The sequence below is a fragment of the Saimiri boliviensis genome, chromosome 11 (assembly GCF_048565385.1).
Source record: "Saimiri boliviensis isolate mSaiBol1 chromosome 11, mSaiBol1.pri, whole genome shotgun sequence".
NCBI classification, from domain to species: domain Eukaryota; kingdom Metazoa; phylum Chordata; class Mammalia; order Primates; family Cebidae; genus Saimiri; species Saimiri boliviensis.
Genome location: NC_133459.1, coordinates 101,368,497 through 101,392,734, shown reverse-complemented (window position 1 = coordinate 101,392,734; position 24,238 = coordinate 101,368,497). Strand labels below are relative to the sequence as shown.

General features: G+C 56.7%; 1 protein-coding gene across 4 annotated transcripts; it reads left to right on the top strand.

The window, feature by feature from the left end:
- On the top strand, positions 1-24,238 carry KCNC4 (potassium voltage-gated channel subfamily C member 4). 4 transcript variants are annotated; one of them, XM_010344103.3, is made up of 5 exons: positions 1-2,051; positions 13,245-14,181; positions 16,217-16,420; positions 19,208-19,284; positions 23,107-24,238. In XM_010344103.3, exons 1-5 carry the CDS (start codon positions 1,374-1,376, stop codon positions 23,182-23,184), a joined length of 1,974 nt encoding a protein of 657 aa, XP_010342405.2. In that variant the 5' UTR covers positions 1-1,373; the 3' UTR covers positions 23,185-24,238. The 4 variants fall into 4 exon arrangements, with proteins under 4 accessions (XP_010342405.2, XP_039316860.1, XP_039316857.1 ...); XM_039460926.2 differs by lacking the exon at positions 19,208-19,284 and having other exon boundaries at positions 23,045-24,238; XM_039460923.2 differs by lacking the exon at positions 19,208-19,284 and having other exon boundaries at positions 2-2,051.

The following is a 24,238-nucleotide window of genomic DNA, read 5'->3' as shown; positions in this document are numbered from 1 at the left end:
AGGGGCGGTGCGCTGGGCTGGGCACTGGCGGCGAGGAGGTGACGCGCCTTGGCGGGCCTCGGCTCCCGGGAGGAAGGCTGCGCTGGGCCGCCGGGGCCTGCAGCGAGCCGGGTCAGCCCAGCGCCGCGCCCCGCCCACCCCGCCCCAGGGAGGGCGCGCCTGGGTGAGGCGGGGCCCGGGAGGAAAAGGCGCCACTGGAGCGTGGCGGCCGCTGCGGGAGGCTGAGCTAGAGCCTCCAGGACCCCAGCCCACCGGCGCCGAGGCGCCCCCTCCCCTATGCCACCTCGCGCCCGCCCCCTGCCGCGCGCTTGCGAAGGCCGGCGCCCCGCCCGGAGATGGGGAGACGCGTAGATGGCGTGGCTCCCGGCGCCGCCAGATCGCAGGAGCCCGGCGCCTGGGCGTTGCGCTGAAGCTCCCTTTCCGCGCGGCCCGGGAAGCCTGCAGGTGTCCTTGGCCACTCGGCCGCCGCCCCGGGTGCTCCTTCGCCAGTGCCCAGAGCCCCGCTCTCCCGAGCGGCCCCGCCCCCCAGGCTCGGCGCAGCGCAGGACGCCCCGTCTGAGGCCCCCCCGCCCCAGCGCGGCCCCCGCAGCGCTGCGCCCGGTCCGGCGCAGCTCCCAGCCGCGGACGCAGGACCCGAGACTCGCTCCTGCGGGTGCGCTTGTTTTCCAGCTGCTGCCTCGCCCTGAGCAGCCTCCGCCAGCCCGGCCGCCACGCTCTGCTCTGCCCCGCCCGCCTTCCTCGCCTGGCGCTGGATTTATGAATGGGGGGAAGAGGCCACATGCCGCCGCCGCCGCCTCGTATTGACCGCACGCAGCCCGGGCCCGCAGAGCTCCGGCTGCCGTGAGAGCGTCGGCCCGGCCCCGGCAGCCGCTCGGAGGACTTGTTGCTGCTGCGCTGCCTCCGCTGCGGGGAAGCCGGCTGCTCCGGGGCTTTGTGCGGTCTGGGAGCCGGAGGGTGGCCCGTGTGAGTGTGAGCGCGCGCGCCCCGGACCCTCACGGTGCGCTGGGACTGTGCGCTTCCTCGTCTTTGGTAGGGGTAAAGCGGGGGCGTGTCTCCGGCCCAGAGCGTCTGTGTGTCCCGTCCTAGCGGGGGACCGCGTGTGTGCCTGCTACCTCCCCGGGTCCTTCCTCTCTCCGCCTCCCTCATCCTGCGCTTCCTACCCTAACCCCAACCACCTGTGCACCGGAGAAACCCAACTCCTCCCGCTCCGCGTCCCGGGGGGGTAGGCAGGGGCAGGGCCACGCCGCAGAGGGGGCCGCCGCCGCCTCCTGCCTCCTCCTCGTCTCCTCCCCTCCCCCGTCTGACGCTACCTCCTCGGGAAGGGTGTTTGGAGGGCAGCGGCCGCCCCAAGCCGGAGCCCCGCAGCGCTTCTTATGATCAGCTCGGTGTGTGTCTCCTCCTACCGCGGGCGCAAGTCGGGGAACAAGCCTCCATCCAAAACATGTCTGAAGGAGGAGATGGCCAAGGGCGAGGCGTCGGAGAAGATCATCATCAACGTGGGCGGCACGCGACATGAGACCTACCGCAGTACCCTGCGCACCCTACCCGGAACCCGCCTCGCCTGGCTGGCTGACCCCGACGGCGGGGGCCGGCCGGAGACCGATGGCGGCGGTGCGGGCAGCAGCGGCAGCAGCGGCGGCGGGGGCTGCGAGTTCTTCTTCGACAGGCACCCGGGCGTCTTCGCCTACGTGCTCAACTACTACCGCACCGGCAAGCTGCACTGCCCCGCCGACGTGTGCGGGCCGCTCTTCGAGGAGGAGCTCACCTTCTGGGGCATCGACGAGACCGACGTGGAGCCCTGCTGCTGGATGACCTACCGGCAGCACCGCGACGCCGAGGAGGCGCTCGACATCTTCGAGAGCCCGGACGGAGGCGGCAGCGGCGCGGGGCCTGGCGACGAGGCCGGCGACGATGAGCGGGAGCTGGCCCTGCAGCGACTGGGCCCCCACGAGGGAGGCGCAGGCCATGGCTCCGGGTCTGGGGGCTGCCGCGGCTGGCAGCCCCGCATGTGGGCGCTCTTCGAGGATCCCTACTCCTCCCGGGCGGCCAGGGTGAGTGGCGGGAGCCCGGGTCTCCCCCTCGGGTCTGCATGGGTTCCCTGGTGGTGGTGGTGGGTAGGGACAGGGAGGAGCAGGGACCGACTTACCTTACCACCGCGGGTTGTTCCCGCCTTCCTCTCAACCCCCTCCATGGCCCGCAGGAAAATTACACACTCCTACCCTCTCCCCTGCACGCTCCATCAGGAGATTGCACACACTTGACTTACTACTTGGACCTAGTCCCAGCTGCCTGCTTTGCCGCATCCCCTCCAGTGAGTGGGGTGCCCAGCTCAGCTCCTCCACCCACTTCTTTGGTCTGCACAGGCCGCCCTATCTGCGGCTGCCCTCCACTCCGCACAGGACTACGGTCCTGGAGAGCTGGAATTTGGCCTTCTGCTGGGCGCAGGGTTGAGAGGAAGGAAACTGGGGTGGGTTTTGTTAGATGCTTCCATGCCGTGCCACCTCATTTACATCCTCCCAGCAGCTCAGTGTGCTCACAACTATGCGCTTCAGAGAGGGGGACACAGGCTTCAGCCTCTTCAGCTCATAAGAGGCAAAGCTGAGACCACAATTCAGCCTCCTTTCCAGGCCTTCTTTCTCCCAGGGAGCATGCCATGCCCCCAAGGCCTCCTGCACACCTGGGATGTCCTGGCCTCAGCTGAGGTGAGAGCAGAATTAAACAGGAAGGGGCTGATGTTCTAGGTCCTGCAGGCTCCCTTGGCCAGTGGCCAGCCACAGGCTTCCTGGTGATGATACCAGTTTTTTGTTGCCGCTTCTTTTCTTTCTGCTGCAGCATAGTCTTTCCAGAAAGCCCTGGTTCAGGTTACTGCTTGAAATGGGTGTATGGGGGAAGGTTGAAGCACGGATTGATTTAGGCAAGACCTAATCCCTACCTGCCACCTCCTCTCCAGGTAAATCCAGTTTCCCTAATCCTTTTGGGTGGAAGAAGGGAATGGGGGAGATACTCACCGATACTCACCCCATTATACTTGGACAGCTAAAAAAAAAAAAAATTCCTGGAGAATGACTTTAGATTCTTTAAAGAAGGAAAGCTCTGGGGGCTGGTGTCTGATCTTAGGGTCAGCAGCCTAAAGCCTGGCTGGGGTCTGTCTGGGAGACAGGAAAGAGCAATGTAACTTGTTGGGTCTAGGGACTGCTGCTTGCTGTGGAACCCGGTTGGTTCCTCTAGCACCCCAAATTGCCATGTTAATGAGTCCCAGAGCACCCTCCCTTTCCCAGCACCCCTGTGCTGGACTTCTTCCTAGTCACAGAAGAAGGCAGGGTAGGGAATTGAGGAACAGGCCTGCAGGGAAAAGCCAGACTGGCATAAATGCCAGGCCAGGGCGGATGCATCTTCTGCCTGGAAGAGAAGGGAGGAGCAGAGGTCTCAGGGGCCATGGCATACCAGGCTGGGGCCGCAGGCAGCCCCAAGAAGGCAGGGAGCTTTCTCAGGACCGAGAACAAAACTAGAGGGAGCTGCCTGGGTTTCTTTCCTTGCAGCCCTGAGACGGGCTCAGAAGGTGAGGGCACAGTGATGCCCCTGGACTGAGTCCACTGTGAGTTCTGTGGGCTTCTCATGTAGATCACTAACCTTGCTAGTGTTAGCACTTGGCTGTCTGCATTAGAGGAGAGAGACAGGCACACATCATTCAGACTCTTGAAGTTGGGGGTGGGGGAGGAGAGAGAGAGATAGGGATGGGGAAAGGGGACAAACTAGAGAAGCAGGGATGAGATGAGGTGATTAGGGGAGCTAGGTCCTATTTCGAAGCATTCTAGGATTTCTGAGGGTTTTTCAACTGCTCTTCTTCCCTCCTGGAATTCCAAGTGGCAGCCCACGTATCATTGAGTTTATTTATCATTGAGTTTATTTTCTTCCTAACTCACTGTGGAATGACCAAGCCAGGGGGCCTCTTTGAGTAAGCTCAGAGACTGGCCTGCCCCTTGAAGTCTTCCAGGAACCCAAGGTGTTTTGCCCCTTTGACCTGGAATCACGTCAGCCCAGGCATTCCAGTTGAGGTCTTGAAGTTTGTGATGGGGCGGGGTTAATTCTTCCATTTAAACGTTGAGAAAAGCAGCATGCAGAGACATTAAGTTTCTTGCCAAAGACTTGAACGAATAGCAGAGCCAGGAAACCACCCATAGTGTCCAGCCTTCTGGTTCTTAATCCTGATGTGAATATCTGGATGGAGCTCTGGCCAGCACGTGTGCCAAAAGAGGACTTGCCTCCTGCTGAGGAGCGCAGGCAAAGGCAAGCCCTCGCCTGCTCCCGGGACATAGAAGTGGGAACACATAATTTTTAAAAATTAATGAATAACTGCTCATTACTGAGCACCCCAGACAGATACATTGCTGTATATACTTTACATTAATCTCTTATCCTCCCAGTAATCCTAAAACCCAATGATTATCCCTGTTTAATAGATTGAGGCTGGGAGAAGGTAAACAACCTGCCCGAGATTACACAGCCAGATAGTGGCCGGGCTTTGAATCAAAGCCAGAGTCCCTGGCTGAGAGCAGTGGCTCAAGCCTGTAATCCCAGCACTTTGGGAGGCCGAGGCGGGTGGATCACGAGGTCAAGAGATCGAGACCACCCTGGTCAACATGGTGAAACCCCGTCTCTACTAAAAATACAAAAATTAGCTGGGCATGGTGGCGCGTGCCTGTAGTCCCAGCTACTCAGGAAGCTGAGGCTGGAGAATTGCTTGAACCCGGGAGGCGGACGTTGCGGTGAGCTGAGACCGTGCCATTGCACTATTGCACTCCAGCCTGGGTAACAAGAGCGAAACTCCGTCTCAAAAAAAAAAAAGGCCGGAGTCCCTGACTCCTAAGCCTTTGCTCTTGTGATTGCAACACGTTCTTTCCGCTGAACTAGGCTCCTGTTGAGATGGAGAGCTTGTTTCTTACTCTGGCCTGAGAGGTGTCCTTCTGAGGTTCTGTACCTCCTATGGATGGCATCAGAAAACCCAGGAGCAGTTGGAGATGTGAGAAGGAAGACTTATTCTATTACCCCCCAGCCCTGAGAGTACATGCCATATGGGGAGTTCTGGGGCTGCACTTTCACCCCTCCGTTTGTCCCTGGGTAGTCACCCTGTCCCTTCCTTCCCAGCCCTGTTCCCCCAGGTATGTGTGCTACCTTCCCTCGCTCACAGCTGCCTCTCCCTGGAAGGGCCTGCAGCACTGTGGGGCAGTGGGCGAAGGGGGGCAGAGGACCAGTGCTCTGTCCTGAGGCCTCCTTTCTCACACAGCAGCCTGGTCATTTGAGTAGTGCATTATGACAGGAGCAAAATGATACAAATGGAAAGTGAACTGAGCTGATTATGAGAGCCTGTTGCCTAGCTACAGGCCTGGCCCAAGGAGCTGTTCCACTCGGGCAGGCTCCTGGGCTGGGATGCTCACCCCTGCTCCATTAACTGGCTGGGCCCATGGGCGGCTGCTGCTGGTGGTTCTGTTTCTGTGGCCTGAGCTGGGAACAGGCACAAGCAGCAGACTGGTCCTGTCCTTACCTGCCCACTGCCTGCTGCCCAGGGCAGGTGAAGGCTTGCCAGGGTGCCTTCACAGCCTGAAGGGGCCCAGTGAGGTTTGGCAGCATCCAAAGCTATAGAATCCTGCACCTTCTCTTCCGAGAGCAGACAAGAGGCCTGAAGAATGGGCCCAGCTCACCCTTCTGCTACCCTAGTCTCCAGGGTCTCTGGGACAGGGCTGGCTTTAGCTCAGCTGTCAGCCTTGTTAAAGATTACAGTTCCTCTCCTTTGACTAAATAGTGCATTTTTCCTCTGATGCTTCTTTTTGCCTGTGATGTTTCCCTTCTGAGTAGAGGAGGGGATCCCCAGGAACCTCCCTACACCAGGTACCTGGTGTACCTCCCTACACCAGGAAGGTCGCTCCAGCCGGGTCCTCCCCTTTGACATGTCAGTTACTGTGTAGGAGGCTTGGCCTGTGCTTGGCCTAGGTGAGGCGGGTGTTGTTCACATCTGCATGTCAGTATACAGATGAGGAAACAGGCCTGATGGGGCTTGCTCAAGGTCTCACTGCTTATGGTAGTACTAGGATCCAAACCCAGGTTACCTGAGTCTAAGTCTGTGCTCCTCCTGCGGCCTCTGGCTCCTTCCCAGAGAGGACCTCTGGCTTCCAGAGAGTGGCCCCTCACTAGAGAGCTGCTGCTTCCACTCTGCTCTGAACTGACCCTTTTCTTCTCACTCCCTAGAGTTACTCAAGTCTAACCTCTCTTCTTGCTGTGGGATTTCCATAGGAAAAATGAAGGGAGGCGTGGTTAGGAGAAAAGACTAGGGGAAGTTCCCTGGCCCAGGCAGAGCATGAAACCAAGGCCTTCTGGGAAAGGTGCAGAGCTCCACTCCTGCCCGCCCCCTTCGGAAGTTCCCTGGCATCTCTGGTCTGGGCATTGCCTGAGGGACAGGTCCGTGGTCATGACAAGCTTTAGAGTGAGGGCCGGGACTCACTGATGCAGTGCTCTCTGAGCTAGGGTGAGTCAGAAACCCTAGCCCAGGAGGGCAGTACCCTGGCTTTCTGAGCTCCCCAGGAGGGCAGTGCCAGCCTGCCTTGGGCAGCCCCTCCGCCCCGTTCCTGAAGTGCAGGAAGGGGCCGGGCTGACGGCTGCAGGCCTCCTTCCCTGCAGACCCTGCCCTCAGGGCAGCCTCCCAGTTTCCTCTTGGGTTTGTTTTCTTCTGTTCTGAACAGACCAACATTTGTCTCTGAACATGTTGTCTCTGAATGCTGAGGTGTTTCTAATTGTCACATTTGGGGTGGGGTGTGGAGTGGGGGAAGGGGAGAAAATAAACGAGCTATTTTGATGAGTTGAGGGAAGAGCAGGTAAGAGCAGAGCCAGGCAGCTTGGCTTTGGGGGGCCCTTCACCTCCACCCATGGGCAGTATTAGCCTGGGATGCTGGGCACCAGATCTCTTTACCACCCTGTTCCCTATGTATAACTGACCTGCCATGACCTCTGCCCCTGCTGCCTGCTGGAACTTTCTTAAGGCTAAGGGGTGGTTACCTGGCCCCTAGCAAGGGCTCCTATCAGAAAGTGGACCTGGCTCACCCCGGAGGGCAGCAGAGGTCCTAAGGCCCCAGCACCTGGAGGTATTAATGGGGATACCCTTGTCACTTTGTCCCAGTCAGTGGGTCTGATGACCTCTTCTTATGACAGGCTCACCAGGACCAGGAGAGAGAGCAGGCGGTCACCCTGGACCCAGTCATTCAGAAAACACTTACTGTGCACTTAACCATACACACGCCAGACACATGTGGGGTTCTAGAAATCCAAACACGAGTCAGAGGGGGTCCCCAGCTCCTGACAGAAGCCAAGTCAGGTGGCGTAAGTGTCTGTCAAGGTAAATTAGGTGACAACAAATGATGAGATCTGGCTTCCCTGGAAGGCTTAGTCCCTCATCCCATCTCCCTACAAGATGGATCATGAGAGGTGCCATAGGAGCCATAAAAAAATAAAGTTCAATAGGAAGTGAGAGGAGGAGTCAACAAATCCCACCTCTGCGTGGGATGGGGTTAGCAGGCTGTTCAGGGAGGCTTCTGCAAGGAAATAGAAGTTGAGTTGGGTGGGCCTTGTAAGATACTGACTTAGCGCCCTTCGATAATTTTTAGAAATAGGCGCGTTATAAATAAATATGTAAATAAATAAAATTTCACTGTGGGTAGTGCTAAACCATGCAGCGTTAGGGAAAGGGGGAGTTTTCCGGTCAGGGGGCCAGCCCAAGCAGAGAGAGGACAGCATAGGCCCCAGACGGGCAATAACCAGGAATTCCATTTGACTGAATGGTGGGTTCTTGGATAGTGATCTGGGCTAGACTGAATTCCTTCTGGGACTGGGACTCATTTGTTCAGGGCAAACCAGAGGCCCTGAGAGGCCCCAAGTGCTGGCTCATCAGAGGGCAAGCGTAGGTAGAGGTGGGCTCTGGACACTGGGACCAGAAGGTCTTGGCTCAGCACGGGGTGGGGGCAGGGCCAGGTCCTGTTCCCAGGGGTGCCCATGGAGGGGAGAGGAGGGGATGTTTCTCTACTGGGACCTGGGCCTTAGTGCAGGCCCTCAGCCAGGAGCCAGGGTTAGCTCAGGGATGCTTTGTTTGGCAGACCCTCTCATTTCCTGCCTCTTACCCCCAGGGTATCCCATTGTCCTCCAGCACCGCCTGGGCATGAGGATCTGGCTTCCCCAGAAGGCTCAGTCCCTCACCCCATCTCCCTAGATCTTACTCTGCCAGTGTCTTTGGCTATGTTCTCAATTTTCGCTTCTCCTACACTTCATCCTTAATATAGGTTTTTGGGTCTGAGTCTCCTTATGTTTATGTGCCCATCTGTCTCTCTGGCCCTTCTTCCCTGGGCTCTCCCCTGCCCCCGCTGATTGTGTTCAGTTCCCAATGATTGGTGTCTGTCACCTCTCCCCTCGACCCAGCCTGCCCCAGATTCCTGGAATGCTCTAGGCTTTGTGCTGAGTTTTACAAGTATCGTTTCTTTGCATCCTCAAAACAACCGTACAAGGTAGATCCTACCCTCATACAAGGTAGATACTGCCCTTGTCCTCTCAGACGTAGCAAGCAGATTGGAGCCCCAGGACCTTTATACTACTTGTCCCTTCTGCCTCGAACTCTCTGGGTCTTCCTATGACTCACTGTTGAGGGCTGTTCAGGTGTCATCTTGCCATTAAGGCCTTACCTGACCTCTCTGCTAGAAGCAGCTCCCCTATCCTCACACCCCATATCTCCTTTTTCTCTTTATTTTTTTCATAACACTTAGAACACCTGACGTACTGTGTATTTTACTTGTTTATTTGTTAACAGTCTGCCTCCATTAGAATGGAAGGTCCAAGGGGCAAGGGTGGTTCCCTGGTATTTTCCCTAACATAGTATCTGGTACGTAGTAGGTGCTCCTTTTTCCATTTTATAAATGAAGACCTTAAGGCTTGGAGAGGTGAAGAAACTCATGCAGGGTCTCATAGGCAGTCAGTAGCAGAGCCCAACTTGAACCCGGAAGTGTGTGACTTTACATTTCTACAAGGACAGTCCACCGGTGGGGTTGGTGGAGGACGCTGGTAATAGGGCTGAACACCTGGGCCTTTGAAGATGGGTGGGTTTTCAACAGGGCCCAGCCAGCCAGTGTGTCCTAGGAGCCCAGGGGGCACAGGGAGCTGTGAGGAGAGGCACCCTCCAGCATAGAGGATGGGAGCTTACTGTCCCGGGTGCTGCGACCCTCCTGCATCCTTCTAGTAGGAAAGGAAGTGCTGCTGGTGGAGGCAGCTCACTGGCAGTTTTCTACTTAGAAGCTTTGACTTCCAGTAGAATCCATGCCCTTTGTGGCGGAAGGAACTAACAGCTTCAGCCATGAAAACCAGGACAAGTCCTGGGCCTCAGTTTCTTCATCTGTAAAACAGCAGAAATGGAGTTGAACTGGATAACTTTCTCCGTCTTTTTCACTTCTAAAAAGCAAAGATTCTGTGCCATTTTGGCTCCAGATTCAGCTCATCTTCAAAAGCTGCACGCAGGGGACCCCACCCCTCCTCAGCTCTTATCTCCACTTTGTGGAGCACTTACTGGGTGCCAGGCATTTACCATGTAGAGACTCCTTTAATTCTACAGTAACACTGTGAAGCAGGTACTTGTACTGCCCCATTTTATATAGAGGAAAGAGGTACAGAGAGTACATTTACCTGGTCTAGTGGCAGGGCCAGGCCAGGATGAGGAATCCAGGAAGTCTAAACCTGGGGCCAAGGCTTCTAGTGTAGGGTTCCTTATCTCTTCTCTCCCTTTAGTCTGTCCACACAGGAGCACATGACAGGGAGGCTCACATGTCCATGCCAGCTCCGTAGGATGGCAGGATGGCCCGGTGGGGAATGAATAGAAGGCTCGAGGCTGAGGCTTTGGCCTCTAAGCAGGGTGGTGTCGCTGCAGCCACCTCTTCTTCCCTGGGCCCCCTTTTGTGCTAGGAAGTCAAGGGAGCCGGGAAGACGAAAGCAGAATCCCTGCCCCCAGAGGAAGGCCTGGTGAAAAGCGCCATTGGCAAGCAGGATCTACCACCTATGAAATAGTTCAGTTTGGGAGCAACTTAGGGCAGAAAGGAATAATTTGGGCCCTGAAGGGGACCTTGTAACCTCCGGACCCACCTGGAGCAATGTGCCACAGCTCAGACCACAGCTCTGTCTCCTTGGGGAGTGAGGGCTTCTTGGGGCTTGCTGGGCACCTGCTGCCCCAGCCCTGGAGAGGCCACAGTGAAGATTGAGGCCCCACCAAGGTTTCAGCGGTTTCAGCAAAGGAGGAGGGGATTGTCCCCTTCTGCTTAGTCAGAAAGGCCAACTGGAAAGAGCTTTGGGCTGAGAGTCAGGAGACTTGGCCTCAGTGTGATCCTGGGCAAATCATCTGCCCTCTCTTGTGCCTCTCCTGCCCCTAAAAAATGGGCACACACATGGCCACTCTTTAGCTCCCCTCCTCTCCTGGAGGGTGGAGGTGGAGGGTAGCAGTTAATAGTAGATGGGACAGTCTTGTGTTTTGAAAAAAAAAAGCAAAGGTGAGTGGACAGACAGGAATCCAGGGGGTTGTTCCCTAATCCAGGATGTGGCTGGTACCCACTGGGCCTGAAGGACTCTCTTGCCTGCTGCAGAATGAGCTCATGGTGGTGGCAGTTGAGGAGGGCAGTTAGGCAAGCATCCTGGCTGTGAGAGGATGGTCAGGGCCGTACTGGCCTCCCTCCCTCCCTCCCTCTGCTCGCCCCCTTGGCAGCTCTTCCTGAACTTGTTTTTCCAAGTCACGAATTAACTTCATGTTCAGTCTCCCAGGTGAGACTGCTCTCCTGGCTAACTTTTCCTCAGAGAGCCAGCTTCTGCTTCCCATGTTTCCTGGCAGAATTAGGTTATGCTGTCCCTGCCCCTTACCTCAACCTTTCTGTTTTTCAGGGGAGAGGGTGGTGCCAGGACTGGACTCCCAGCATGACCATGGCCACGGACAGGCAGTTTTGCCAACTCACCTCTGGATGGCCATGCAGAGCCCACAGGCTGGAGCCATTTACTTAATGCCCTTATCAGCCTATATTGACTTGGCAGCCACTTTCTTCAGAGGAGGAAGAATGAGGCCAGAAAAAGAACTTAAATTTACCTTCACTGGGGAGAAATGGGCAAGCAAAGCTCCAGCAGTGTTGCAAAATAGAGAAAGTATGTAATTGTTATTATACATGCATTTCACTGCTATTCATCCCCGGACCCAGCCTTCTCCCAACATGCTGTTTCTGATCAACCCATCCAAGTTAAAGTGTAAATGAGGTACACTGAGGTGTGTGAAGGGGGATCTGTCCTAAGCCCAAGGCACACATTCCTACGGGTGAAATAGCAGTCATCAGGGAACTAACTGGGAACAGGATCAGGGATTCAGAGATGGCTTTCCCAGGCCTGTGAATTGACCCTGCCTGGGAGGGGGTGAAAACATTGTGTTATGAAGAAAAGGTACAGCCTTTGAAGTTAAACAGTTCTGAGTCCAAATCTGGTTTTCATCCCTTCCAGGCTGTGTGACCTTAGGCAAGTATGTAACCTCTCTGATCTTCAGTTGATCCTGCATAAAATGAGATAAGGCCTGCCTCACAGGGTCGTTGGGAGGATTGAAGGCAATCGAAGCACATACAGAGTGCGTAACAGTTCCAGGCACAGAAGAGACAGCTGAGGACTATTCATTCCCAGATTTCCCCCCTTGAACTTGCTCCTGCTCCAGAAACCCTGGAGGTGCTGCTGCTTGCTTCATTTTCCCAGGTTCCTTATATTCTTCATTGGTGTTTTGCAGTATGGAATACAAGGTGTGCCCTCCCCATCCCGGTGCAGACTCCCAGGGAGGAGAACCTCTCTGAGTCCTCACTAGACAGGGGACAGGGACATGCCAGTGCCTGTCTACATAGCCAGGTGGAAATCAGGGTGGGTCGGGCAGGCATGGGGATTACCAAATGGTACCATGAGGCCACAGACCTCCCTTACCCACCTATTTAGGCTCAGCCATCTGGTCGAGGAGGAAGTGCCCTCCAGCCATCATGCAGGACAGGCGGCAGCAGGAGATGTGAGACTGGACCCCATCAGTGGGCACCCTGACAGTGGTGAATGGCACGGCATGAATAACACATGAAGGCTCCGTAATTGGTGTTATTCTACATGCATTTCATCTCCATTCATAACGATGGGACACTTAAACCCAGCCGTTCCTCTCCTCTGCTGCGTGCTGCTGTCATCCTTCTAGCCGAGATCCCAGCAGCTGTCGGGATCAGCCCCTGCCACTCTGCTGCTGATGGGTGTGGTTCCTTTTTCTTTGGAGCTTGAGATCCAGGAAATGTCTGTTCGTGGGAAGGAGTGGGACTGGTTCTTGTGATCAGACCACCCTGCCAACTGCCAGGGTGCGTGTTGTCCACCTTCAGGGACTTCCTCACCGCCTAGACAGTCAGCAGGGATATCCTAAGGCAAGAGACAGAAGAGACTATGGCTCATAGGCTCAGCCAGCAGAAAGTGGTCTAGGGTCATTCCTTGTAGCAACCTGCCTCCAGGCGTCCCTTCATACAGTAGACCTCAAACTGTAGTGCGCATTAGGATTACTTAGAAGGTTTAGTAAAACATTGCTGGACCTTACCCTTAGCATTTCTCACTCAGTAGGTTTAGGTAAAGTTTGAAATTTGCGTTTCTAACCAAAGGACCAGAGACCTAATGCTTGTAGTCCAGGACCACACTTTGAGGACTGCTGCCTTAAAGCCTAGTTACTGCAACTGCAGTGCGTGGACAAAGAGCCTCACCTGAGTGCATGTTACAAATGCAGAATCACAGGATCTGCCGCAAGCTTCTGGATCAGGAGTGCATTGTGATGAGATTCCCAAGTGGTTTTTACACCCATTGCAGCTTGAGAAGCAGCATTAAAACGCAAATGGGTCAGAGGTGGGCAGAGCTATGGAATGCAGGTCTGGCAGCTGTAGATCTCTGACCAGTTGCTTCCAGCCAAGAGCAGCTTCTCTCTTCTGTGATAAAGATTGGGAAACATTGTCCTAGAGCTCCTGAGCAGATGAATAAAGACCCTCTGAGGAGGGACTTCCAGCCCCTGACTCCATATGTTAATTCCACCTCTTACCCTGGAATGCCCTTCCTGGTAACCTTCATCCAGAAGTCCGTGTCCTCAGCGGGGCCTGTCCATCCCTGTCTGACAGCTGCCCCCTGCTCTCCTCCCCTGCCCATAGGTAGTGGCCTTTGCCTCTCTCTTCTTCATCCTGGTCTCCATCACCACCTTCTGTCTGGAGACGCATGAGGCCTTTAATATCGACCGCAACGTGACGGAGATCCTCCGCGTGGGGAACATCACCAGCGTGCACTTCCGGCGGGAGGTAGAGACGGAGCCCATCCTGACTTACATCGAGGGCGTGTGCGTGCTGTGGTTCACACTGGAGTTTCTCGTGCGCATCGTGTGCTGCCCTGACACGCTGGACTTCATCAAGAACCTGCTCAACATCATCGACTTTGTGGCCATCCTGCCCTTCTACCTGGAGGTGGGGCTGAGTGGCCTGTCTTCCAAGGCGGCCCGCGACGTGCTGGGCTTCCTGCGTGTGGTGCGCTTCGTGCGCATCCTGCGTATCTTCAAGCTCACACGCCACTTTGTGGGGCTGCGTGTGCTGGGCCACACCCTGCGGGCAAGCACCAATGAGTTCCTGCTGCTTATCATCTTCCTGGCCCTGGGCGTGCTCATCTTTGCCACCATGATCTACTATGCCGAGCGCATCGGGGCCAGGCCCTCCGACCCTCGGGGCAATGACCATACCGACTTCAAGAACATCCCCATTGGCTTCTGGTGGGCTGTGGTCACCATGACGACACTGGGCTATGGGGACATGTACCCCAAGACGTGGTCAGGCATGCTGGTGGGGGCCCTGTGTGCGCTGGCTGGCGTGCTCACCATTGCCATGCCGGTGCCTGTCATTGTCAACAATTTCGGCATGTACTACTCCCTGGCCATGGCCAAGCAGAAGCTGCCCAAGAAACGAAAGAAGCACGTGCCACGGCCGGCCCAGCTGGAGTCACCCATGTACTGCAAGTCTGAGGAGACCTCCCCCCGGGACAGCACCTACAGTGATCCCAGCCCCCCTGCCCGGGAAGAGGGTATGATGGAGAGGAAACGGGCAGGTGAGATTAGGGGTTGGGAAGGAAAATCCCTTCTCCCCCAGTGGCCGAGGGAGTTTCCAGGTGAACTTCGGCCCTTGGGATTTGGGCTGGTGTTTTATTGTGTGGGGATAAGCAGAAGATGTGCCTTTATGAGAGCAAAGTGTTGAGGCTGAATTTCTCTATCCTCTGTCTGGGTCTCCCATAGCTTCCCAAACATCAGATCTTTGGAGTGAGTATTCCACCCGGTGTAGGCTGTGAGGGGCAGTGCATGGGGCTGTATATTAGATGCCCTGGTTTCTAATCCCATTTTGGCCACTGTGCTGTGTGCCCTGAGGCCAGTCACTTGCCTTCTCTAGGCACCTGTAAAATAGGAGTGATATTATATCCTACCCGTGAGACTTTGAAAGACCCAAATGAATGACAGATACGAAAGTACTTTGAGAAGTTAAAACCACTTTACAAATGTCAGGTGCTGTCATTATTAGCCAAAGATCAGGGCAGCTGTTCTTCTAAGGTACATCAACACATGAATCACTTCTTTGCAAACGTTCGAGTCTGGTATCTTGGCCTAATAAATGTGATAACGTAATAGTAGTGGGAGGCTGCCTTCTGTTCAGCACAAGCTAGAGTGAGTCCTGGGCTCAGGGTTTGACATGGGATGGAAAGGAACTGAGGAGGGAGTGGCCCAGACAGTGTTGGGAAGGGGAGGACCATGGAAGAAACTGGTAACTGTGCCCTGGAAGAAGAGAGCCTGGGCATCTGAAGCCTGTCCCGCAAGGACAGGAAAGGCCATCCCAAGAAAGCTCATCTCTGCCCCTGAATCAGGAGATGGGGAATGGAAAACAGCTTAATCCCCAGCAACATGGAGGGTGGGAAAGGCATCCTGACTGTTATGTGGAGGCTGGGCTCCTGGGAAATGAATGGAATTCCTAGTATGGGGAGCTGGACTGGAGCCAGGAGACTAAGGCTAGGCTCTGGGGCGAAGTGGGACTGACCCTGCAGGAGAGACACCTGGCTCGGGACACTCACCCATGGCCTTTGGCATGTGCCCATCATATGTGCCTGGGTCTTCTCATTCCCTAGAGTCATGTCAGGGGCCTGGGTCTTGATAGACTAGCACCCATCAGGCTTCCCATTTCTCCCCCACCAAAGTGATACCCCTTCCTAATTCATGAATATTAATCTCCCAGGGAATTTCAGCTGCACTCTGAGGCCCATTCAGGGCTTAGAGAGAATCCTAATATTAACATGTGGAAGTCCTTAGGTCAGCTCCTCAAGGTACACTTCACAGTGGCCCTATCAGCCTTGCCCTTAGCCTGACCCTGACAGCAGCCACATTAAGGGCATGCCTGGCCAATGGCGGGGCCACTGTCTTTTCGTAGACTAGCACCCCCTTCTCCAGATCCCAGGGCCGAGCTTCACCTGTGCTGCTGCCTGACAGAGGCAAGGGGTGGGGACTAAGCCCATAGCTCTTGGGAGCTGCATCGGAGCTTTTCCCACGGTATCCTCCCCAGACAAAGGTCAGCCCTAATTGCAGAGGGCTCTAGGTCTTTGGGGCACAGGACTCTGACCTAAATGCCTAGTGACCCAGAATGACTGTCATCCAGAGAGAAAGCACAGACACCACTTTGTAGATTTGACCCTTGCTGTGCCACCCCTCACCCCTAGCAAGCTAGGCATTCTCCATGGGAGTGCAGACTCATCCAAGAGCCAGCCTGAGCCAGACTCAAGGAGGAAGTAGAGTCTGCAGCCTGCGTTGGGCTGATCTCCTGGGGCAGCCGTCAGCGGGCAGATTTGGGGAGTTGCTGTTGTAGGGCATCTGTGCTGTGACTTCATCCCTGAGGAAAGACCCTAGGCTGAGGCTGGGAGGGAAGCCAGCCTTCAGACCAAGGACAGCATCCTGCCTTTGCCCTGGTGACACGGACTCCCAGGTAGATGCTAGGCCCCCTCCTGAGGTTGAGGAAGTGACACTCTGGGTCCAGGAGACCCCAGAGGACCCCATGAGCAAGGCCCAGGCAGCCCCTCACGCAGCCTCCTCTCTGTGTGCCCCCTTCAGACTCTAAGCAGAATGGCGATGCCAACGCGGTGCTGTCTGATGAGGAGGGAGCTGGCCTCACCCAGCCCCTGGCCTCCTCCCCCACCCCCGAGGAGCGCCGGGCCCTGCGACGCTCCACCACTCGAGACAGAAACAAGAAGGCAGCTGCCTGCTTCCTGCTCAGCGCTGGGGACTATGCCTGCGCCGATGGTAGTGTCCGGAAAGGTATGGCTTCCCAAGCTGGACAGGTGGGGAGCCCCCCAAGAGCTGAGTCTCCCCAGTCCCCCCCAAAGAGCTTGAGGTCCCCCCCTCCCCTGAGACCGTGGCCACCATCTCCTCTGCCTTGGATGCATCCCCACGTTTAGAACGGGTGCCTGATCTCCAGTCCCTGGATTGTGGCATATGGCTCCCATCCAGCTGCCCACGGGAAAGAGCAGCACTAGAGGGTTGAGGGCACGCAAGGCCAGGGCCCCGCCCCGTGCGTCCATTGCATCTCTTTCTCTTCCTCTGGTCCCTGCTGCTGCCTTCAGGCCCCGCTCCACGGGGTCACTGCCAGCCTCTCCCTAGGCCTCCTTTAAACACAGCTAAGGCTTCCCAAGTAGGTCACCGCTCAAGGTGCCAACAACGTTCAGGAATCAGGGAGCCCCTTTCAGGGCCCTGCATCCTCCCAACCTGCCCTGAGGGTCCTGGAGCACGGGATGGGCAGACCTCCATGTGCAAGCGCCTAGGTGAGACTGTCCTCTTGAGGCAGTGCCAGAAGTGACCAGGGGGTGGGGCAGGTGGGCAGGAAGAGTGGGTCGCATCTGAGCAATGCTCTGAGGATTTGGAGAGGTAGAGGGAGCAGCCCATTCTCTGCTTGTCAGAAGAGCCTGAAATTCCATCCCCAGGCCCCAAGCCTGCGGCAAGGCAAGGGCAGAAGTCGGGCTGTGGAGCTAAGGGATTCTGGGCCTCGGAAAGGGGACAGGAATGATCAAGGATGGTGGAGGGCCTGTGGTGACTGAGAACCAGGGGTCTTAGGACCAGACGCTCCTACCTGGTTTTCCATCACTTATTCGTCTCTCTTGCCCTGTCCCTGTTACCTCATCTCTCTCAGTGTTCTGCTTATTTCTAGAATTAACCCTGATCCCCCCTCCCCCGCTTTTTTTTTAACCATGATAGACCAGGAATTTATAAACCCTGATTCCCTCTAAAACAAACTTCCCCGGGTTCTCTGCCACTTCTTAACCAGCTGGATTTCCCATCCCCCATTTCTCTCTGTCCCCAGACCCCAGACCCAAACTAAGTTGAGTGAAGTAGGGGCAGTGGCAGCTACAGGAATAGCCTGTGATGCCTCTATCCCTCCGAACATGTCCCCGGCCTGCCAGACCATGCAGGCTCCCTGGGCATCTTCTAGTTCCTTTCCCGGCTCTTTCAGTACCACTGTTCCCACAGAAGCCGCAGGCTCCCGAGTCTAATCAGGCCCAGAAAGGCATGTGTCCGGCTTTGCTGGGTGTGTATTCTGTGGGCTGGCGGAAGCAGAAACAGTGATCTGGCGCCTGGAAGGAGGTGGTCCAGCAACCCCAGCAAAAGGCTGCAGATGGAGAATGCTCAGACCTTGTACCCTCAGCTGTGTTCCTTTGTTCACCCCCATGTCCTATCCTTCGGCCCTGGGTGTGGCCTTTTCTCCTGCCTTCCCAAACAGGCAGTGGCTTCCACTGTGTCCTTGTTCAGTGCCCACAGCCTTGCTTTGGCTGGACCATGCTAAGTGGACAGTCTAGAACGAGCGGTCCCCGCATAGGACTCAAGAACTCGGAGCTGAGTGCCATGCACACCTGCTTTCCTCCCTGGGCAGTGAGGGGCTCAGTGGAAACAGGTGTGGAAGAGGCCGTGAGGGTGCCAGTCAGGAGGGACCACGAGGTACAGGGAGTGGGCCGCACCGGGGGAAGGCGGTGCACATGCACAGGGGAGGGAAGCCAGCGCCCCACCCTCCAGTGCCCCTGGGGCGCCGTGGGGCCTGGCTGCTCTGTTTTCAAGATGCCTCCACAGTGCTTCCTGGCAACAAGCATGTAGCTCAGCCAATTAGGGTGACCTTCGAGAGGGAACAGGTGGGTTGCTGGGAGACAGGCCCTGCTAGGCAAGCGTGGCAGTTAACATCGTCAAACTCCCAGTGCGCGCTCGGCAACTTTCCCCACGTCATACCGTGCCGCACTTCTCCATACTCAGGTCACGTTTAAGACCGGGAGTGAGTGGGCTCGGGCTTCCCCACACAGGCCCATGTGGCAGAGTGCCAGTTCCCGGGGAGGATGGGGGCAGGTGCTAATTAGGGCTTCTTAGGGTCAAGAAGGTCGATGCTGGAGGCTGTAGGGTCTTTGTGCAGCTGGACTATAAGGAGCTGGGTTGGGGGGCGGCTGGCAGGGAAGCTTACCTGGGGAAGAGACAGGACAAAAGTCAGCTGGGTGTGGGGCCCTAGAGTCTGTCCTCAGGAGTCCAGACCTAGACAGTGAAAGAGAGCCCAGGAGGGCCAGGCCCCTCCACCCCGGCCCAGGGCCGCCGCCCTGCAGTGTTCCTGGAACGTGGGCCCTGAGGAGCTGCGCCCACTGACCCATGTGCCTTTTCTTCACCAAGGCTGTGGAAAGTCCCGGAGTCTAAACAACATAGCTGGAGCAGCTGGAACCAGCCTGGGGCTGTCTCCACTGGCATCGCGATACAGCTCGCCCTACCCTCTGAGAAAGTTTCTGCTCACCCCCTTCCAGCCCCTCACCAGCCCACCCCCTGGTCACTCTGCCCCTTAGCTGCACCTTCCTCTCCAGGCACATGCGCACAAACAGGCACCTTCCATGCCCTCAGCACTCACTCCCCGAGGGCCCATGGGGCCAGCAGGAGGGAGCAGTCAGGAGAGAAGAATGGAGGCCCCTGAGCCTCTCCTCCATAGCTCCCAGCTTCCCAAAAGGTTCAGCTCTGGAACGGGAGACCAAAGGGGAGCTTAGTCCCAGGGCTTCTCCCCACCCGTAACCGCCTCTTCCTGGGCTGTAGGTGCACACTCTGGACCTGTCTCTCGGCTTTGCCTCCCTCTTGGTGTTCCACCAAGGCCAGTGGCAGCCACCAGGCATGTAAGTGCACACAGTGCGCCTGGGGCCAGTTAGCCTTGCTGGGGAGCTGGGCCTATGTTAATATTTTTAATCACTGCGAATGTATTTCCATTCCTCATAGCCTTTAACCAGTAGCCAAACAGCCTGTCTGTCTGTCTGTCTGTCCACCCCCCACCCAGACCAGCAAGGAACAAGGCTGTCATGTGGGGCATCTCTGCTCGTGTAAAGGCGGTTTGACTCCTTGGAAGAGCAGTGCCTATGGGCAGTGCTGCCCTGGGAGAAGAGGCCTGATGTTTTCTGTCTCTGGCTTGGGGTGCAGGCAGGGGTCCCTAGCGCTATAGCCTCAGGCTTGGTGCAGGTCGTGGGCGGCTGCCTAGGCAAGGGAGACCCTTCCCTCGGGAAGCCTCTGCCTAGATTCAGTGGTGACTCCCACTGGCAGCACCTGGTGTCCCTTCTGCGCCCCGAGCTGCCGCGGCATCGCTCTCCACGCTGCTTCCTCTGCTTCTGCGACAGTTTTTCTTCCCTCTCCCGCTCCCTCAAACTCCCAGCCCTGCCTCTGAGTCACCTGCCATTCCCACCCAGCCTCTGCGCTTTGTATTCCTGCCAGAACCGGAGACTCATCTAATTTCTATAATTAAGTGTATTCATTTACCTAACGAGCCCAGGAGCACAACAGGTCTGTGAGTCACTGGGTGAGCAGGGGTACACCTTGCGCAAGGGCAGCTGAGGGGAAGTGTGGGGACAGAAGCCATCCTGCCCCCACCTGCTCCTGCCACTTCCAGGAAGGGGGCCCTCCACAGCCTGAGGAGCAAGGTTGCCTCAGCCAAGACGTTTCCTGTTTCACCTGATGGGAATTAGACCTGACAGCAGAGCCTTGCGCCTGGCAATTTTTAGAGTCAGATTATGCAACTTTGCGGAGAGAATGACTAAGGTCCAGATCTGCTCCTTCCATGGTCGGCAAAGATAGGATGGCAGGGCAGCGTCAGGGCTGGGCAGAGGCTGGGCAATCCGGGGCTGTCCGAAAGGTGAATTGGGCAGAGCAGATTATTGCGTGGTGGGTATTCTGTAAAGCCTGTGCCCAGAGCGTCCCCACCTCGGTGCCTCCTTCAGTCTTGGGCAGACACGGAAATGTCCTTCTGGAAAGATCTGTCCTGAGTGGGCACTGGGATACCCCACCCTGCAGTGCTTTGTGGGGCCCACCTCCTGCTTGCTCTCAGAATGAAGTGATCCCTAAAAGTGGAGAAGAGGGAATTTGGGGGCCTCCAGGCCTTTGAAGTGACAGGGATGGGGAAGCCTGTGGAGCAGGATGGAGCCGTAAGGGCCCCGCGCCCCACAGCCACAGGGCTCCCTGTGCAGAGGGCCTGGGCTCCGACCCGGCCACAGCGAGCCTGGTGTGCAGGTTAGCAGGGCGCCACTGCTCTTTTCTCCTCTGACTTGCCTTTCTGGTTCAGGGAACCAAGGCCGCTATTTCTGTGGCAGCCCTCAAGTTGTCAGGAGCCCAAGTTTCCACGGCACCCACCGCCTCCTTCCCTCTCTTCCCTCCCACAGGGCTGGGCCTGCTCATGGCACCCCTCTGGTGGGCACAGATGTCCCTGGGCGACAAGATGCAGCAGTGCCAGGCTGGAGCCCTAATGCCTCAGGGAGCTGGCTCCCACACATCCCTCCTGGGTCTCTGGCTTCATCTAGGAGAGACAGAACCCAGATAGCGGGAGGGCTGAGTCGACTGTCTGCCCTTACCACCTCTCAGCACCTCTGGGCCTGCCCAGGGCCCTAGGAAAGGGCAGAGTGAGCCCTGGCATTTGCAGAAACCCTGGATACCAGGCACTGCCACAGGAAGTGGCTGCCTGCACAAGCGTCGGGCTTACCCAGGCCGTGGGCCTCCCTCCTTGGGAGAAGGCTCTCTCCCACCCACCATCTGAGAGTGGAGTTTGTTTTCCTTTGGCTAGACTTGGACCTGCACCCATTCCTTGGCTGTCAGACGCCTTTCCCCTGCAGCTGGAGCTCCGCCCCTTCCCACAGAACTGGGAGGCAGGCTGGGTAGAAGTTCACGACTTCACCTTCCAGTCTGTAGCAGGGCGACTGGCAGCCCTAGAGGCCACTTTTCAGGGCTTCTGAGGGGTAGAACCAGAGGAGGGGGCGCTGCAGCCTAGAGCCTGGCTGACAGGAGCCAGAGGGGAGGAGGCCGTGGACTGGCCACAGGCCCTAGGCTGCGCTTTCACAGAGCTTCCTGGGAGACGAGGGCCAGCTCTGCTCTGGCCAGTGTCACTGTCTAAAATCCCTGCCCCACCCCTGGTGGGTCAAATAGGTAAGAATCCAGGGTGAGATTCCTAGGAAGACCCCTCCCCGACTCTCAGAGGTCCCTGAGGATGCAGAGTCCATGGAGCCAGTGAAAAAGCAATCTAAGGCCATTACCTCAGTATGGGCCGCTCTGCTCCCTGGCTTCTGGGACATTTGACAGCCTTGCTGTGACTCCTGTCTCATACAGAAGACCCCTCAGTGGCCCAGGCGTTCTTCCCAGTGCATCTTAGGGCCTAATTGCCTCCAGGGAGCCCAGAGGCACTTCCCTGTCCCCTAGTGAGTGGGAGCAGTGGCAGGTATTGCTTCAGTTACGTAGACAGGAGTACAGGGCAAGAACACAGCTCTGTCTGCTTGTCCTCAGAAATGGGGCTCTGAAAAACCCTGAGCTCATCTGATTTCAAGGCTAGTACTCAGAGGCTCCAAACACTTGTAGACCAAGGCACAGGGTTTATGGAGGTGACTGGGACATATAGTCTTCAGAAGATGGAAACAGCATTACTCCAAACTGAGAACACCCCTTCCCTATAAAGTTGGTGGAGGCACCCCAAAGCTCCAGGTGGAAGCTGTGACGTCTGGATGCCACATCTTTGCCCACCTTGAGAGGAGGCCTAGCGCTAGACCTCAGACCCCAGAGCTGCAGGGATTGTCCCGACGGGTCTGGAACTGCCACCTCCACTATCGACCCAGATCTGCAGCTGAGGGCAGCACTCCTCCCTGCCCTACCTGTGGTCCCACTGGTAAGGTATCAGAAGGAAAGGCCCAGGTCACAGACATCCCAGGCTGAGGATGGGGTCCCAGAAGGGCTCTCTGAGGGGTCGGGTTTCTCAATAAGGTACTATTTCCTGACCTTCTCTCCTGAGACAGGCACATTCGTCCTCCGTGACCTTCCCCTTCAGCACTGACCTGAGGCTGCATGCCCTCCAACTGCTGGGACTCTTCCTGCCACATTGAGGAAGGGGGCTGGGCACGACATGGCATCATACTCAGGAGCCTTCTTCACCAGCTCCTTGGGACAATGGAATATCCCAGGGTGGTGACAGCAGATGGAGCTACTTGGGGGAGAGCTCAAGTGGGGCAGGCAGCAGCTGGGGTGATGGCCTGTGAGCCACAGCCACTCAGGAACTTTCCCCACTGCCTCCATGCAAGGCTGCAGAGCCATGGTCCCTTAGTCCACTGCACTGGAGCTCTGAAGACCTAAGAGGCTAGTGGTTCCTGGAGCTAGTGGTTACCTGAACAGGTATGGAGATGAGCTGCGTCATCTGAGTCACCAGAGTTGGGCTGGCAGAAGGGTGAAGGGCTCACCCCATTCCCTGACCCATCCCTGCTCTTCCCGGCCTTTTAGCCCTGGGTTCCTCATGCCTTCCAGCTCTGCTTCTGGCCTGCTCCTCAGCCCACACCTTGTGGGTCAGCAGCTGGCTTCCTTCTAACATCTCATTCTTTGTTTCTCCCTGTCTTTTGCTGAACTCCCTGTCCTCTCCCCCAGAAGGCAATGTTGAGCCGAAAGCGTGCGTCCCAGTGTCTCACACCTGTGCTCTTTAAACACAGAGACCTGCCAAGACGCCCTCTCGTCCAACTATGCCCAGGCTGAAGTCCTCACCCTCTCTTAAAGCGGCACCAACGTGAGAGAGACAGGCAGACAGACAGAAAGCCAGAGGCTTAGGGAAACTCTGGAACCCAGACAAGAATCTTTTCACTGGGGAAGACTCAGATATCCTTGTTTGCACAGGACTGGTGGAAAACCTCCCATGTGACCCTCGGAGCCCAGAGCCATCTGGGCCTGATGTTGTTCTACTGTACATTGAAGAGATATATATGCACATATAGTATCTATATTCATACATACTATACTCTTGTGTGTAGTGCACGTGCTGTTGGTGGTTTGTCTTCATCGTTAGGCTGTGTCTCCCCAAGCCCTTGCCCCACCTGGAGTTTCCCATCCCCTTCACTGATTTCTGTTGTTTCTGCTGACTGTGTGGGTGGAATGGCCCAAGAAAAGTGCATCTGGGAATTGCTAGTCCAGCTGCGTGATCCCAGGCTCCTGTCTTGGGGGTGTTTTCCCTGTCAGTAAGTAACCTGGTGAAGTCTATTGAAGGCCAGAGACTGCCCCCCAGGATCACTGCCTCACTAGCCCCACCCCACCCCAGACTGGGGTTCTACCTCCCACCCCACACCCTCGTTGGCGGGGGACTTCCAGGGGCTCTCTGCAGCCTCCTCCCCGCCTTCCTCCACCCCAACTATGTCCTTGACTGGGGGGGGGCATTTTGTCTTTTTTATTTCTGACTTTGTTCTGTCTCCTTCGTCTGTTTGTTTTTAACGATGCTGCTGGGCAGACGGGCAGGGAAAGGCTCTGTCTGCCCATCTGGCTCAGGGGTCTGAGAAGGGAAGCCTTGGGCGAGAGGAGACCAGTTGCAATACTGTACTTCCTGGCCAGTGGCCAGAGGATGCGTGCAATAGCAGAGGCCAGGTGAGCCCTTCAGCTTGGCCTCTGCCCCTCCCTCGGCCCTTCCTCCCTGCTCCTCCCTGGTGTTGGTCAGTCCTTTTCTAAAGCTGTCCACTCGTGTGTGTCTGGGGTATGCCCAGGCCGGGCCCTGTGCCCCGTCCGCCTGCCTCCAACTGTCATGCTGTGCTTGAGCCCCAATAAAGACATCTGGAGCATCCTGCTGCTCCTGCCGTGTGA

Coding starts and splice junctions, on each gene's coding strand:
- KCNC4 (XM_010344103.3), top strand. CDS start 1,374: ATGATCAGCTCGGTGTGTGTCTCCTCCTACCGCGGGCGCAAGTCGGGG. Junction 14,182..16,216: donor GATGGAGAGGAAACGGGCAG/GTGAGATTAGGG, acceptor TGCCCCCTTCAG/ACTCTAAGCAGAATGGCGAT. Junction 16,421..19,207: donor CGATGGTAGTGTCCGGAAAG/GTATGGCTTCCC, acceptor CCTGGGCTGTAG/GTGCACACTCTGGACCTGTC.